Source organism: Charadrius vociferus, unplaced genomic scaffold (assembly GCF_000708025.1).
Source record: "Charadrius vociferus isolate BGI_N301 unplaced genomic scaffold, ASM70802v2 scaffold201, whole genome shotgun sequence".
Classification (NCBI taxonomy): Eukaryota; Metazoa; Chordata; class Aves; order Charadriiformes; family Charadriidae; genus Charadrius; species Charadrius vociferus.
Window position 1 is genome coordinate 1,206,774 of NW_009646936.1, and position 17,883 is coordinate 1,224,656.

Consider the following 17,883-nt stretch of genomic DNA (forward strand, 5'->3'; position numbering starts at 1 on the left):
ATAGTTACTAATATAATATAAAAACTCAGGTAGTGAAAAAGAAAAAAGAAAAGATTTTTAATTGCGCCCAAGTTGTGTGCATTATAGTGTATCATGCTGGATAGTAAAATTAATTCCAGCTACTGTTTGTAGGTTTTAGATGAGTTACCAGCATGCATTAATATCGATTTACCACAGAGAATATTTTTTTCTTTAAGAACAAAGGCAAACAATCAACGTTGATTTTTTAAGTGGTAGGAGTTCTTTGACTGCTAATTAGATGAGTTATGTAAGTTGCCTTGTTGCAGGGTAATTGAAGATAGCTTAAATTTTGTGGTTTTGATGGACAAAGCACAGAAGACAGCAGTCCACAGCTGAAAAATAATCCATTCAGTCTTGAGGTAACACATTTTTCTCCTTGCTTTTTTTCTTAGGTTCCACCGCATCCATCAGGTCCTCCTGTGGTTGGTGCACTGCAACCACCTGCTTTCACAGCACCTTTAGGAATCCCACCTCCTGGATTTGCTCCTGGTGTACCGCCACCACCGCCGCCTCCATTTTTACGACCTGGTTTCAACCCAATGCATTTACCCCCAGGTATATTTCTATATTTTTAGGAATATTAAGTCCCTTTTTTAACCATATAGCAAATAAAAGCATCTGCCAGATAAACTGCACAAGTACGTTTTGGTAAAGTGATACTCAGTGTTAATATATACTTCTTTATAGGCTTTCTTCCTCCTGGGCCACCACCACCTATAACTCCTCCAGTATCTGTTCCTCACACTCCGGCAGTGAACATCCCAAACTGTAAGTGTTTAAATCCTGGGTAAGCGGCAGTAGAAGGAAGGTTTCGTGCAAGCAGAAAAGCTGACCTTTTTTTAATATGTCAATGCATTGTTTCTTAGCTACAGCAACTGGTGTGAATGAAGACACTACGAAAGATTCATCTGTAGGAAATCCTATCCCAACGGTGGTTTCTGGATCCAGAGGGAATGCTGAAACTACCGATAGTTCCAAAATATATGCGACTGTTCCACCTCCTGTAGCACCTACTAATGTACCTGCTCCTGTCACCCAAGCTATTCCACTTCTTGGTAAGTTCATTTTTGTATGTGTTCTTCAGTTTATTGTTCCCTGAATTTAAAATATGATTTTGATTTTGCTACTGACTTACAATTCGTGGGAAAGTATAGCAGATTTTTCTAAACTTGTTGAAATTTCTGCCCTTCTGTTGGCTTTTAAATAATTTTTAGGGGCTTGGTTCTGTGCAGAAGGAGCAGTGGGGTTTTTTTTTAATTATTATTGAAGATCTGTTTTCTGAAGAAACAAAAAAGCTGTAATGTTTATCTTACAAATTCAGGACAGAGCAAAATGCTGTCTACTTTTAACAAATCAAGATTTATACCATATAGAAAATTAACTTACAGCAAAACATCGGTATGACATATGAGCTGTGTTTTAGACTCAACTATTAGATGTAAAAAAAAAAAAAATAAACATAGAAAGAAACGGGGTGTTTTTATGTGTGAAAATATGGTATACTCTTTATGTATGGAATAAATTATTTTAATAAAATCAATTCTTAATAATTAATTATTAATTGATTTTTTAATAAAATGAAACCTAACAGCTTTTATTCAACCCTGCAATATTATAGGTTTTTGAACCTTTTTAACAATATGTTAACTTATTTAAATATTACAAAATGATACTTTGACTAGCAAAACCAAGCTAACTTTGGATATCTTACAGAAATTACTTTTCACAATATGATATGAGCTTGGTCAGATTTTTAAAGAGCGTGTATACTGTTTAATGTTACAGAAGTCTGCTAAATACTTATTTTAGGATGGCCTTTTATGGGTCGGTGTCCAGAATATACTCAAGAGACTTGTCTCCTGCAAATTTTAATGAGACTATTACATTTATGGGGTTTCAGACCTCTAAATGAGAGCCTAATGAGTGAATGAAAAAGATAATTTTGTTTTAGTGTGTTTCTGCCCAGAACTTTACAGCGTACACTGGCAAAACCCCAGAGATTTGTCTCTGAGAGCTTACTGCTGTATTGGAATTGATGGCTAAATTTTCCAGCCGTGACTAGTGATTTTTGGATCCTTCATGTTGGAAACTCAAAATAAGACCCTTTTAAAAGGCCCTTTTCAAAAAGTGAAGAGCTGCTTCTCTCTGAAAATCAGTCTACTTTTTAAAATCTGTCAAAGCAGATATGCAAAACCAGCAGCTAATTGTTTTAGAGTATCTTGGACACTTGGCAAGCAGAGAAAAGCTGAAAAAAAATAATCTGTGGTGACACCACAGATTAAGAGAATTTTGTAGTGATAAGGATTATTGGACTGTACATTTAAGACATTCACATCTTAATGATGAAGTTACACTTTTTGTGATTGTGATACTGTATTACCAGATTTTTGAAATTTTATGGTACTATGTCTTGTACAGCATAACTTGAACTTCTTATTCCAAGCTTTTGGCATGTTACTCTGCAGTTTGCTATTTCACTAAACACAAAAGAAAAAGGTTTTACAAAATCTAGTTTGGAGTAAAGTAGATTATATACCCACATTAGTTACTTGAACAGTAGCTTTTTTTATTCTTACAAATTCAAGGAAGCTGAATTTGATAAATCTGAAGATCAAGAACTTGCCTTTGTGTTTATTAACTTTTTTACTGAATAGTTGAGTTAAAGTTGTCCATGTGGTCCATGTTGTCCAGTGACTTCTCTCAACATTCAGTCTCATCAACAAAGGGGATAGGAGAGGTTTTTTTCTTTTTATAAGATTGCACGTGTGAGCTTACAGAGTAGTCCTGACATAATAGCTTAAGATCTCTGTGTTTACTTAAGTAATAGCATTTTATGTTGATGAGTGTCTTATTTCAAGAGGAAAGTATTTATAATCAAGGAGTTACGTAAAATCCTTCCATCCTGACATTTCGGAGTTAAGGAGGAGCGTTCACAATCTGATATAAGATACAAGAAAACTAGAAGAAACAGATTGTAGTATTTTACATGATTAAAGATAAAAGATTAGTATCAGTTGTCTTTGCTTTTAAAACTTTTCAGTAAGTTAACACAAATGAAACTGGCTTCTTAACACCACTCTGATTCACGTATCAACTGAGCTTAGCTCTGCGTGTGAGAGTCCAGATCTGGTCTCTCTTTAGGCTGGAAGAAAAACATGAAAAGAGGTGATGTTTTCTACCACTCGTGCTCATCTAGATAGCAAAGAACTGTCCCTTGAAATCTTGCCCTCCCTGTCCTCTAAGTTCAAGAGCTGGCCAGGCTGCATCGTCATTCCTTCCTTTCCATTCTGTGTGTCAGGTTTCACTCCTAGGGAAATCAAAGCATGGGAAATGGAGTGTGCCAGGGTTTCACCACGTGTGCGGACGTGAGGTGCAATCTACATATGCATCCCGGTCCCGGAGCCCAGAAGTATTTGCAGGCTTGACAATTGAAATGTAGCCTTAGTATCTGACCTACAGGCTTGTACAGGTCAGAGGCACATGAACTGAACAAAGTAAATGAGTAGGTACAGCATCACCCCCAGTTGGGCACAGGAAAGTGCAGACAAGGGAAATCAAACGCTTCAGACTAAAGGACCTCATGTTCACAAGTACATGGTTTAGCAATTTGAATAGATGACTGATCATGTGACTGGTTTCTCATGACGTCCTCAAACTGCTGGTTAAACTTTCCCATGATGTGGTTCTCCAAGCTGAGAGAAGAAGGTGGAAGAAAGATTTGTTTGACAACATCATGAAGTATGTCATGAGGACTCTGCTTGGGGAAATAGGGTTGAAGGGGCTTGAGTAGTGTAACATGAAGAATGAAGAGGTATTCTTCGGATATTTGGGCAGGATAGAAGAACTTCAGCAGGCTGAATTCAAGGAATGAAGATTGCTCTGAAGAGACTGTCATAGAAAACTAAACCTTGCTTGAGAACACCTTATGTAATCTGTACAAACGCAGGAGCTCTTTTCTAATTTTTGTAACTTCAAAATGAAGCTTATCTATCTGTTCAGTTTTTATATGGTAATTCTAAATTGCTTATTGTAAGATTTCATATGGTTTCTTAGTAATGTGAGTTACGTTCTGTTTCATCTCCACTAATTTCATTCGTTCCTAAAATGTAATTCTTTCATCACTTCCAACAAAGACACGTTTGTGCTTCAGAGGAGTCATCCCTCGTGGACATGGTGTCTGAATTTTTTTGTGCTTATTTCTACAAACCACCCTCAGGTTGTTTTGATTTGGTGTATCCTTGATCATACTCACTGCTGTTATAGCTTCTTGTTCTTAATTTGAACAAGATTATCCAGACTGACTGGTTTTGTGAGTGTGTGCTCGTACGTCATTTTTTAAACGATCTGCAAAGCAGATTTTTAGACTCCTTTTACATGTGCATATTGCAGAAAGTGACAGGCTTTTAAATCATTTTTGATTTGCCAACTTGTTCTTAGTGTTGAGCAAATGCTGTAATTTGGACCAGTAATAAACTGCTGTTGCAGATGCTGTGTTTCGAATATTCATATTCTGTGATCTATTATCTTGATTAAATACACCATATTGCAGTTTTTAGGTTCTGGTCTAGTGCTCTTTTTACCAAAATTCCTGCAATGATAATTACATGTTACCAAAGATTAATTATACTGTAGTTCTCATTGAACTTGGTATTCACTTCCTGTTAATGCATGCTGAAATACTATTCTTTTCTCCTTTGCTGGTTTGTTCTTAAGTAACTACGTGGTCTTTTTGTGATCTGCATTAAATTATAAAAGACAGACTACGATATTCTCTGTGCTTATCAGAGTATTACTATGTTATCAAATGGATACTTCCTTCACACGAAGGATGAACTTTTTATTAATACAGGATATGAACAGTGATAAACCTAATACATTTCCAGATTTCTTGTGATAGCCCATTTTAAGAGCCACACGAACACTGCATGTTCGCTAATTATAAGTATGACTGTTGCTTTCTTAATACTACCGAATGAGAATTCAGAGGTAAGGGAACACGAACTCTTAAGCATCATTTGCGGAATTCAGTTTCGCCTTGATGATTCCCTTGACCTGGATCAGTTTAACGTTTATGTTTTACAAAGCAGGAATTTTAGAAGTCTTAATAGCAGTAACCAACACTGTACACATAACATAATTTGACTCTTACGCCCTTGTTTAAGCATCTTGCACAAATGGAAGCAAGCTCCTACTGGCTTCAGCGGTGGGCACTGACTACCCTGAAAAATGTTGGTATTTATGGCAAGTTATTTAAGCTGTGAATCGATACTTAGGCACTTAAGGTTAGGCTTCTTTCTTTACAATCTTGGCCTAGTCTAAAGGATTCTGTGTCAGACTCCAGAAAAAGATGCAAGGCTTACAACATTATCCCTCTTTCAAGAACTTCCTGGTAGTATTTAATGTTCTAGTTTTAAGATGCAACATTCCCTGGTGGAGAACGATGGGAGAATTAATGTGACATGCTAAATGTTGCAGGACATCAGCGTCAAACTTAAAAGTGTAAACCTTTAGCCCATTCTGCTGGAATCGTAAGCTTTTGACTTCTTGTTCTCATATATATTTCCATCAGAATTGCAAAGGAGGTGTATTTGAAGCAGAATTCCTCTGTCAGATACAGAAAACACCATTCCTCCACTTGCTTTTTTGTAACAGCACAGCTGAGAAGTAATTTAACAGATTATAAGAGACGCTGTAATCACTTATATTGAGCACAGTTCAGTTAAAAAATAATCAGGTGCTATGCTTCTCAGTTATGTTAGTGTTTGTTAACACTGGTAATTATCACAAGGGAACATGGGCTTTGTCCAGCCAGAAGAGAAGATAATAAGAAATGGAATTACAGTGACACAGAAATCAGGCTTTTAACCTAATTTATGGAAACAGTAAGGATGACTCCTGTGACCTCTCTGGATAGAAGATGCTTCTTCAGGACAGCTATAGCATTTTGGTCTATGTCTTACAAGTAAAGTGAAATTATGAAACTTTTGACACTGTGTGATTGTTCTTGTACCTCTGAAACAATGCTTGTGGTTGGTGGTGGGTTTTCCTAGTACACTCGCATCTGCCTTCTTCATAGTAAACACCCTTCGCAAGTTCCAAGGACCCTTCACTATGCGTCACTGGTAAAAGTTAAAAATGGAAATTAAGTTGTGAAAGCAATCTATATTTTTACACGTTTAAACAAAGTAACACATTAGGTGTAAGGCCTGAGGATTATATCTCCAGTATTAAAAGCCATGTTGTGTAATAAAAGGCATGTCTTAGCCAAGTTACGCAGAACAAACAGCTGGTGAAAGGGTTGGTTGTATTTCCTACCCATCAGCAAGCAGACAAGGTTAGCTGCTGTGAAAAGGCTTACAGTTACAGACGAATGAATAAAATACAGGCTGGGGCAGATAAATTCCGTCACTTGTCTGCACAGGTATGAGATGGTCGTTAAATCACTTCATTGCTTCCCTAGGAGCTCTGGTACTTCTTTTCAAGTTTGACAAACTATTTACATTTTACGTCCTGTCGTTCCCTATAGAAGACAGCAAATGGCTTTAAATTTTCCTAGACATTGTGCGTACAATGTGTCACTAATTTTCAGTAAACTTGGGTGTGTTTCTGGACAGCCCTTTCAGAAGAAATTTTTAATCAGTGCCTGATTTGTCAGCACGGTGAGGAAACTCTAATAGTTCTTTCCGCAGTGTACTTCAGCCTCAAAATTTGAGTGGGCTGATTTAAAATAAAAAGCCTTCAGCTACCCTGCTGATGCAGTCCAGATTGAAAGAGAATGCGTTTCAGGTACCACTATGCTGCCTCTGTGCTGCATTTTGTGTAGAAAGAAGGTTGAGAAATCAGATTACTCATACTTGTTAAATTTAAAAGAGCTTTTCACATTTGCCTCATGTTCCTGCTGTTGTAACCCACGTCTACTCTGCTGCTATACAGCAGAAGCATGTGCTTATCCTCTTCAGCTCATTAGATCTCAGTTATTCTTCTCTGCCTTATTTTTAATCTTCTGTGGAAGGCTTTACTTATCAGCAAAAATATCCCCAGACCCCAGAATTCAGCAAAATAACATTCTTGGAAGACATCATTAGCCATGTCTGTCTCGACAGATCTGTAGTACTGAGGCACGGGAGGAGTTTAAACTAGATGATTTACAGCCCTGGTGATGGGACGGGAAGAGGTGGAGGGCTGTGCAAGTTGAAGTTTAAAAAAAAAAAAAAAGAAAAAACCCAAAACTACGGTGCTGCTGCTTGAAACATTTCTTTCAAAGATTGTGGCCTATCAAGCCGTGTCTTAAAAGTGACTGCTTGGAGGGGAAGGTAAGACGATACCGTGGACTGGAAGAATATTCACATCTTTGTTACCCAAGTTCTCCTGATTGGCAAAGTATAATTTCTTTCTAGTAGGCGTATAAAGAGCACTCAGGTAAAAAGGTTTCTGTTAGAGATGTTCTTAAGCAAAAGAAGCGGTGTTATGAAAGGGCACCATGTATGTTCTTCGGAAGGCTCTTGCATATTTGGGATAGAAATGCTAAATAAATCAGGTGGAAGAAGAGGGAAGCTGCGATAGCTGAAGGGAAGGTTATTAGGGATTGCTGCTCCACCATGCTCGTTAAGCTGAAATCAAAGTGCAGTTTTCACTGATGACACTGCCAACTATTTAAGTCTAGTATTAATTAATAGCTATTGCATGTTCTAGTTTTACCCAGAGCAGGAGTTACAAAATTTTACGCAACCTGCATTCTTAACTTTCATTTTTATTAATGTATGTGGAAATAAAACATCATTTGTAGTCTCAACAAATCTATAAAGGAACGCGAGATGGATTAGGAGAGATTTGTGCTTGTTCTGCTGGCAACTCTTGATTCCTTTAGACTTCAGTTTGGGAGTTAAAAAAACAGCACATGCTTTCTCAGATATGGAGCTTATTTTTGGGTAAATAACTGCCAGCGAGCAGAAAGTGCAGATAGATCCAGCATAAGGGCTACGAGAACACGAGACAATAGCGTTACTCGTTCAAACAAAAGGAGGCACAGGAGATAAGCTGGCACATGCTCATTGGTGTGAAGCTCCTCATCTGGAGCTCGGGAATCCTCGTTCGTTTTGGCTCGTGGTGTTGATGTCAACAAGCTTTGGGCTGAGCTTTCTCAAACGGTATGTTTTGAGAGTCAGGTTTTTTTTTTCCTGTTATGAAGACCACGTGAACAACGGGAGTCCCGGAATAAATATGGAAAATAGTTGGTGTTGGATATGTGTTATACAGGATGGAAGGTTGTATTTAAAAAAAATAATTCAGAAATTCTCTTGCATTTCCTTTTAGTTTACATTGCAAGTTTTGTTCTACTAAAATAAAACTTTGATGTATCCCTTTTCTCTGGAACGGTAAATTGAACTGTGTGTGATCTCCTGCTCCTACCCCAGCCCTGTTCTGACCTCACCTCTCCCGTCACAGCGTACTGCCTCTCCTGCCTCTGCTGCACGGTGAAAATCTTGTTGATGACCGGTTCACATCATAAGCATTTTAGCCAGATACAATTTGGCTGACGTTTGTAATTGAGGAGAAAGGTTTTAAAGCTAACTAAAGGAGATGAGGTGTCTTTAATTAGGAAGCCTGGAAAGCATAACCTACAAGGAAGGTGTTCTAGTCAGCAGTCAGTTGACGAAGCGAGGCGCTGACGAGGGAGAGCTCTGACCTGCAAAATGGCAACGGCTTCTTCACAAAAGGAAGCCTTTAGGATATGTGATTAGTTACTACTATTTGCATATTAATTACTCTTAGCACAACGCAAACTCCTGTTTAAAGACGGTGTTATCCTTAGAGTATGTAAACCAGCACAGGAAGCTTTGCAGGCTGCTCTCTGCACCCCACCCCTCCCCAAGTTTGGTGTAAACTCATGTCACGAGATCGTTTCAGGATGTTTTTGAAATTATGAAAATGCTTCTTTTTTTTCCCTCCTGCCAGCCTCTGATTTTACTTTGTGTGTGTGTGTTTGCTTGTTTCAGGCACTCAGGGAGTCGCGCCCCCCCCGCCAGCCCCTGTTGTCGGGTTGCAGACTCCATCCACCGGCCTCTTGGGTGCCCGGCCTGGTTTGATACCACTCCAGCGACCGCCGGGAATGCCGCCCCCTCCTCTGCGGCGGTTTCCCTTGATGCCACCGCGACACATGCCTCCCCACATGATGCACAGAGGGCCCCCGCCGGGGCCGGGGGGCTTCGGGATGCCTCCTCCCCATGGAATGAAAACTCCTTTCCCACCACCGGGTCACTTTGTGAGACCCGGAGGGATGCCGGGAAGCGGGGGGCCGGGCGGACCCGAGGATAACAGAGATGGGAGGCAGTTTAGGAACGACAGGCAGACGTTCACGCCTAACAGAGACCAGGAAAGGTATGGCAGGAGATCTTTTGGAAATCGGGTAGAAAACGATCGTGAGCGCTACGGTAACCGCAACGATGACAGAGATCACGAGCGACTCGGTAATCGTGACAGGCGAGACTGGGGACGAAGAAGCCCCGAGCGCGATAGACACAGAGACTTGGAGGACAGAAACAGGCGGTCCAGTGGCCATCGAGACAGAGAGAGAGATTCGCGAGACAGGGAGTCTCGCAGAGACAAGGAAGAAAATCGAGGCAAGGAAAAACCGGAGATGACAGACAGGGCAGATGGCGACAAAAACCATGAATCTCATAGCGGCAAAATGGAAGATGCAGACATTGTTTCAGAACTTCCCGCGGGAGAGTCTGAACCTACAGGTGTAAAACCTGTGGAAGAGTTACCATCCGAGGCTACCTCATCTGTGGAACAGGCGGAAAAGGATATGGGCTCAGCGGCGGAGGCTCCTCGCTAGAGACTGGCACTTGTCGAAAGAGGACAGTGACATTTGTTGGAGTGTAGAGCTTTAGAGTTGTACAGTCTGCTGTATTATATTTGCTTCCGCTTATATCACAGCCCCTCAGTAGTCGGTGGGGAATTGTAAGCAATTTGATTGCTTCCCTTCTATTTAAAATAGCCACAACATAACATGAGATACTGAAGATATGATTAAAATATTACCCATTTTTGCTGTAACTTTTTTAAAGTTTTGACTTTAAAAAGTTTACAAATCAGAAGTAGAAGTGCTTTCTATTTTTTTTTTAATTTAAGAAAAGGTAACGGTGAAAGCTCCTCAAAACAATAGGGATGTGTTTTTAATAAACTCTATTTTCGTAACAAACTTTAACGTGTGCTATTCTTCCTACGCTGCACTGAAGTGGAAAAGGAGTGTTCAACATCTTAAAGTTTGAACTGTTAATGCTGTATTGGAGTCTAAATTAGACTGTTCTGTTTATATTTGTTAAAAGAAATACATCTGTTTGTGTAGCTATTCACAGAAGCAAATTTTTATTTGTAATAGTCATCTTGATTTTTAGATTGCTGCATTTTAATGATTACTTGACCATACTAGGTAAAAGTTAGAGGTTTTAAAATGTTAATTGAAGAGTTACCTGTTTAGTGTTTGCAATGCAATCAATTCTTTTTTTTTTTTTTTTCTCCCCCCCCCCCCCGCCCCCAACTGGTTCTGTGGTAAATGTTGCCCTAATTAGCGTTTTTTAAAAAAAAGTGGACACCTTCAGGCATACTCAAGTCTGCTCTGCTTGTAACATTATAAAATTACTGTGTGTGGTGGGCTAGGAAGTGCACCAGTCCCGCATCTTTTGTACTTGTTATTCATTGATGCTTTTTTTTTTTTTTTTGGAAAGTGGGGTGAAAGAGAAATCAAAGACACCGAAACACAATATAAAATGCTAACCTATTTTATTTGAAACGGGGCTGGGAAAAGGACGGGAGGCGGGAGGGTGCGTGAGGATTTTTAAATGCTGCCTCTTCATTCACCCCAGTCCGGGCTGCTACTGTTGTCTGTGTTAATGATCTCTACCTCCTGTAATCCCGCAAGAGGTAGGTTTAAAATTTTTACCCACCTAAGCATTGTACCTATCGGCCTGATGGACAATGAGGGCATTTTCTCCTACTTCTGTAAGTTCTACCACCTTCTCTCCATGTGACTGAAGTAGTAATTTGAAGAGGGCAAATAGTAGTGCTTGGGGGTCGGCCCTTTGGGTGCAAACAGCTCCGAAAAAGGGCTGCGCTGCACTGCCAGAGCCCTGCTCCCTCTGCCCGCCCCATCAGCCGCACACAGGCCACCAGGCTGGGGTGGCACCCGGCCTTCAGGTGAAGCTTGTTTAACTCTGAAGCATAGTGGAAAAATTGTATGAATCCTGTGCATATTTAATTTTTTAAATTTTTTTTTTCTCCTTGATATAGGTGTGTTCTACTTTTGAAGTTGGGTTTTTTTCCCTAAAAGTGAAGGGCAGCTGCTTTCTTACATCAGTACTTTTTCATAGCTGCTCTGCGGCAGAGGGATTTTATTCTGGGGGAGGGAGGGGGGAGGGAAAGCAAATGTGGAGTTATGGACTGGGGGAGAGGACATATATTTTTATGTTCTTGCAATAGCAGAATAAAGAGAGAAAAAAAAACTGTTTACATACTTGTAGTGAACTCAACTTCCATGTGTTAAAACTTGTGTCATTAATATTTGTTTCATGCTGGGCCAGTGGAACTAACTTTTTTCATACAAAACCAGACATTTATGTCTTACGTTTAAGACTTGTCTTAGTAAAAACTGACATAATTCTGTAAGGAGGTAGGATTTTTTTTTTAATGAATACACTTTATTAAAGGATTTGAAGACAAGAATGAAAGACAGAAGGCTTATCTGTTCACACAAATACCACCTCACGTTGTCTCCATCTCCCTTTCCAGGAAATTGAAATCAAAGCCAAGAAAAACCTTGGGTATCCTTTGCAGAACAGTTTCTTACTGCCTTTCACAGCAGTAATTGTGTAATAATCCTGCTGGGGATGCATCATGCGTACAGCATCACCAGCGTAACGGTACCCTACCCTTCTACAGCTACCAAACTTCTGGCTTTATAAAGTAAGCCAGAAATTTGTACTGAAAGATTAACTAGCTCAGTGTAAGCATCCGCTGCTGATAAAGAGACTACAGTGTTAGCAATTAATACCTCGGTTATGGAGCCTGTGCCTGCCAGTTACAATGATTTGTTTGTACATAAACTGAGCGTTACTTATGCGTCCTTCAATACAGCATTGACTTGTGGCTAGACTGTTAACCCAACGAGAGAAAACAGGCTTGAAAGTCTAGATCTGTATACATCGGGCTTTCAAAGCGACAAGGCTCAGCACTGAGAAGAGCTGGGAGCAGAGGCAAGCAGCAGAGCTGCCAGAGCTCTCATTCCACTACAGCTCCACCTACGGTTGCCAAGCTCTTGCCGTTTTGCCCCCTTAGGGAAAGGGCAGACAACATAACCTTCCTCTGAACTTCTGAATGCCAAGAGATGATGGTGGTATTTGTGCGTGTTCAGTGTTCTGCATCACCCGATGCTCAAGGAGGGAGCTGAAAAGTGCAGTCACTATCTTAATTCTGCTGCAGCAGCTAAATCAGAGCATAGTCTAATCCACTGGAAGAGGTACAGGTGGGTAGAGGCTGTACACACAATTGTTTGCCACCTGCAGCGAATGTAAGTTTAAAGTGTTTTTACAGTATTCTTGCTATACTACCAAAAGCCATTCCATCTGTAACATGCTACACTACAGTCTGGGTGTCTAGAACTACAACCAACTACTTCCATGAATATCTCTTATGTACAAGATAAAGGAATGTTGATACAAGTCTTCATTAAAATTAATAATTTTCTCTATTAAAAGACTTGGAAATCTGTGTTTAAGAAGTACATAGAAGAAAGTAACAAAAGCTGGCACTGGGACACAGTGATTACACTGCTGAAGAGCTTTATGAAATTAAATGTGGAACTTCTAGACTTTTTTAAGGAAAGACCTGTTCCATACTCCTGCATAGCCTGAAGAAAGGCACTGTCCTTACCAAAGCATCCAGACTGCCACGGCCCACCAGGCCACAACCACCCAACCCACCCAGACATCCAGATGAGGCACAGGGACACATGTTGGAGCCAGACCCCTCTATAAGCTTAAGGCATCTCCACAACTCACACATACACACTCTGCAGTCATATCTGAGCATCACAAGTGTTACACACCATGACCTTTTACAGCAAGGTGTTTCTGCAACACAGCAGTTGTCCTTCAGTACACAAACTCCCTGGCTGCAACATGGCAAGGGGATCAGGTTGTTTCCACAGAGCATGGCATTGTCACAGGAAAACATATGACAATGTAACAAGAAATATGCTGATTGAGCTCAGGTGTTAGTTGTTCTGGTGTTACTGGCAAGGGACAACTTGAATGCTGTCGGTATCTGGCAAATGAACTACTGACATTATGACATCCAAGCCTACTTCTCCATGTCAGCAGGTAGGGGGTTGGTGGGTTTTTAGTTTGTTTTCTTTTTAATATACAGGGAGACCAAGGTGTATTTGCCCAGCAAGTTTATTACACAAGTATGAAACCTACAAATGCTGCAACTTTGCCAGGAGGAAGCCCTGATACACACAGTGCCTACTGCTGTTTGGTGAGTAGTTTTGCCAAAGCTCATAAGGCTAATCCTCCAAATCACACTATGTACCAGAAGTTTTGGTGTTCAGGATGTGATCACTACTAAACATCTTCCATTATGCAGAATGGGAGTTCCAGTTAGTGAAATTATACTTAATGGTTACAGCAGATGCTTTAGCAGAAGACTAGAGAGACATTCCATCAGGGTCACTTTAATTGTAATATACATCATACAAAATTAAGTCAGTCTTCACCAGTTAAAGTGATACTCAGAATGCAGAGTAGTAACGAGATTAAGTGATAAATCTTTTGCTTGCACAAGGAAGGGCAAGTACAGCATTTGCAATGAAATACAGCCCACACCACTCATCGTAAGCATTTCAGGTACAATACTTAGCTCTTCGCTATTCCAATCACACCACAAGCTAAACGCGGGCCAGCATTTCCAGTTAATTTGCTCTCGTTGTCTCCCCCTCTACCCAGGTCATCGCGTTTTTCATGGACCTAAAAGAGAATTGAAGATACCTTAATTCATGTTCTCGCATAACTCATCAACATTTTTCATTATTCACATTAGTAGCAGCGGTGACAGCAGTATTGCCAGCCACCAGCAAACTGTTACACAACAGAGAACCTATTGTAATTATGTAATGCAGCATGAGCATCAATTTGGCATTCTAAAAAATTAAGACTAGACTTTTCTAAAAAGCTATGCTGCTTTCAGCTGAACTTGTTTAAACTGGATGTCAACAGAAACCCATGTTTCAAAAAAGTCATTATGAGTCCAAGAGCAAACTTGGACTTGACATTCAAGGTCACACTTACAACACACACAAGGCTGACAGCCATCTGGAGTGCTGCACTGCACATTTCCCTGCTCCTCGGCCAAGCCTGCTTCCTGCAGCAGTATGGTGATCTCAGCACGTGCTTGGAGTCCCAAGGGAAACAAGACTGACGATGCTCGTGGGTGGCCAAGTCCACTCAGCCTCTGCCTCCCTTCTTCCCAGGGACACCATAGCACAAGTCACACCAAACCAGTACTAGTGAGCAGAGCCCCAAAGTGCCCACTGCCCTGCCTTTCAGTGACAGCGTTTGTGCCAGACTGCCAGTTCCTTCCTCAAATCACATTGCTTTAGTCACTCACAGATGGAAGAAGCAAAGTTAAATGGGGAGGAACATCTTCAGAAGGCAGGCAGAAAGTTAAGATCTCACGGCAGTGAAGTGCCATACCAATACAGAGAAGACTTCCAGGCAGGGATTCAAAGAAGTCTCCACATTAGAAACCTTGCACCATAAGTTTGCTAACAAACACCAGGGACTGGCCTCTAGAATCAAGAAGTCTCCACTCACTGTCAAGACTGGTCTAGAGTTCCCTAGAGCATCCAAGTAAGTACCAAGACACTTACCACCATGGTACGTCCGACAATGCAGTGTGGTCCACTAAGAGAAATGATGGAATCTTCTATTTCCACTTCTGCCACTCCTCCTTTGGCGGTCACATTGCCAAGATCTCCCACATGCCTACACAAGATGTAGAGAAACTCAAAAAAATTGGGTTGAATTGAAAGCTCTTCTAAGTGATGGCCTGGACAATACAATACCCATGGTTACTATACTCAAGTACTCCAACTTATCTTAAAGAGTACATGTGTCCTCATTTACCACCACCAGTCAATCTTGACCACTTTCACTATTTTAACTTCTTTAGTTCAATGGATGATTAAAATTCAGTCCTAGGTAGAACTTGAAACTGGAAGGGTAATCAACTTTGGGGAAAGGAATGCCCTCACTCCCTAACAAGCCAAGTGCGCAACTCATAGCCAAGAATTCCTCCATGCTGACAGCATCTCCCTCTGCTCAAAGAAAGCCTCTCAAATTAGGTGAAATAACCTTTCCTGCACATACAAGGCTTGGTGTAAACACCACCGCTATTCTTAAGAGCTTTTAATGTTTATCACAAATCAGCTATTCCACAAGCAGCTGGAGGGTTTAAATAGTATTAGTAAAAGCAGTTTGTCAAATGACAGGTCAAAGGGGATGCACAAAGTGCTAATCAGTACCAACAATGACCATTCCAGTTTGCTTGGCACCTTCCCCACACACTTGGCATTATACCCTACCACACAGCTTTTAATCAGAGCTAGACCTCTGCTAGGACTTCCCTTAAGAACTAAACTTCAAGCGGTCCAGTTTTCACCCAACTTCTGGACATTCCAGTATATTGCTTCTGACACATCTGCCTCAAATAAACCATTCACTCAAAAGACAAGTTGATGATGTTCTGCAAGACATTCTATCCAGATTCAGAACACTGAATACCAACTTGTTTCTAAAACTCCACGCATGCAGGGTGACCAGCTCAGCTCACTGAACACTAACTACCAGCATCTTCAACAGCATAGCACCATGTATACTTCATACTTTTAATCAAGTCCTATAAGATCAGGTCAAGAGCAGTTTTCCCCTTTAGGAATTTGCTTGATTTAAGCTTCCAGGAAGCTTCAGTCCAATTGTTTCAATTCTATACTGATAAAAGCATGATCTAGTTCTTGTACCTTCCTAAGGAATTCCCCAGCCTAGAGCTGCATGAGCAGGCAGGTTACACCAGATGCAGGATTTGACAATCCAGAACCAGCAGAAGACAGGATGTTCATGCAACTTTGACCTTTAGCACTGGAGCAGTTGGCTGCCAGCAAAGGCCCCGAGCACACCATTTCATGCTGCTCTGTCAGGCAGACAGCTGGCTAGCAGCCAGCTTGCTTGGTCTGGCATGCAACTTATCACTCAGGTACGAATTTATCAGTCACAGAAGGTGCAGTTACAGATATAAATGTGAGCATTCAAATGCTATTGACAATGCCAAGTTGGCATCAATGCTACTCCAGACCCTACCTGTGCAAGGCCAGCCTATCTTTTACACTTGCTCCTAGCTGCACTCACTACTACAGTGGCCATCAGCTCTTGTGCAGCCCGTTCCCAGTCTCCAAACAGTCAACATACTATACAAACCAGTTGCTCAGACATCAGGTCTCGAACATGCAAGGGTTCCCTGAAGGTAACTGGACTATGAAAACTGCTTCCAGTAGAAGAACTAGGTCTCAGCTCCCACTGAGGTACAGAGATACTCAGCATAAGCATCAGACCCTATACTGCACACAGCCCCTAAGGAGTACGTACTGTAGGTAGTACAGTACCTAAGCTAACAGGATAAAAACAGCCCAGCACACCCAATAAAAATTATTTCCTCTTCTCCCCAAGCTGTAATAAAATCAAGAATACATCCCAAAGACTACATTTTACCCATATTTTTGCAGCCAAGGTGTCTAACAAATTGCTGTAAGAGTTAGAGCTTTTATTAAGTGACCTTATTAGTCCTGCAGGAATTACCCATTTTATTCTGGTATTTTCCAAGCACAAAGTAGCACTTAGAAGGCTGCTGCATGGAGTAGCTACCCAGTAAGAGGCCAGGCACATTAAACTCACCTTTCTGCATCATTTGGTCCACCATGCTGCTTGCCTTCAGGATTGAAATGAGAACCTGCACTGGTACACCCTGAAACAGAACACAGCCATCAAAAGTAGATTTTTTTCAAGTAGCCAGTTTAAAAATCTGTTGCTTATGTAGTACATCCAGGTAGTCCTCCTATAGCCAGAGGCAGTGAAGTCACTAATGACGGAATAGCTACTCTCCTGTTAAATGTTTCACTAATCCTCTGGAGGTAAGTAACCTACTACAGATTTACAAGTTCAATGAAGTAAGATTATTCATTCTAGAACACTCTGGGCTCAGTTGAAAGCTTTCTTATTTCTTAATGCTAGGTTATAAAAGTATTTAGGTTAGTGCTTGATACATCAGATCTCGATGTATCTAAACGTGTTCAAAGTATTAATGAGAAGCAATTCCTTAGGAAATGTCATTATTTCTTAACACAGATTTGCAGCCACAAGGCTCAGGTACACACATACTAGCTGCTGCTGCAACAATAAGAGAAGCTCTTTAAAGCTGAGCAATCACATTACAGCTGTAGCTCAAAAGCTTGGACAGACACCTTACCATTTGTATTGTCACCAAATTCATGGACATGGAAGCCATGATCTCCATCAGTCAAGCCACTGATTCTTCCAGTAACTTTTACTGGTCCGTTACCCTTTAATGAAAAGAATTTATTATCACCAAAATGACTACAGAATTAAATGACATTGTCAAATGAAGCTTCCTAGTCAACAGAAAGCACTAGAGACTCCACTACAAGTTCAGTTACAAAGACACAAACAATTACCATACATTAACAGATTCTATATGCCAATACAGTATTTCACAGAATGTTTGCATTCACAGAAT

At 40.6% G+C, this 17,883-nt stretch overlaps 2 protein-coding genes across 2 annotated transcripts in view; one reads left to right on the forward strand and one right to left on the reverse strand.

Annotated features, from left to right (window-relative positions):
* Window positions 1-10,225, forward strand: part of SCAF4 (SR-related CTD-associated factor 4) — a 34,387-nt gene extending 24,162 nt beyond the window's left edge. The window contains exons 16-19 of the mRNA XM_009894893.1: window positions 414-576; window positions 709-789; window positions 888-1,076; window positions 9,018-10,225. Of these exons, the coding sequence (XP_009893195.1) occupies window positions 414-576; window positions 709-789; window positions 888-1,076; window positions 9,018-9,859 (1,275 nt within the window). The 3' untranslated portion in view covers window positions 9,860-10,225. The remainder of the gene's footprint in view (window positions 1-413; window positions 577-708; window positions 790-887; window positions 1,077-9,017) is intronic.
* Window positions 10,226-13,574: 3,349 nt separating this feature from the next.
* The window catches only part of SOD1 (superoxide dismutase 1, soluble), a 65,177-nt gene continuing 60,868 nt past the window's right edge, over window positions 13,575-17,883 (reverse strand). Inside the window, exons 3-6 of the mRNA XM_009894926.1 lie at window positions 17,596-17,689; window positions 17,025-17,094; window positions 14,948-15,062; window positions 13,575-14,045 (exon numbers count right to left, since the gene is read on the reverse strand). Coding sequence (XP_009893228.1) covers window positions 13,935-14,045; window positions 14,948-15,062; window positions 17,025-17,094; window positions 17,596-17,689 — 390 coding nt within the window. The 3' untranslated portion in view covers window positions 13,575-13,934. The remainder of the gene's footprint in view (window positions 14,046-14,947; window positions 15,063-17,024; window positions 17,095-17,595; window positions 17,690-17,883) is intronic.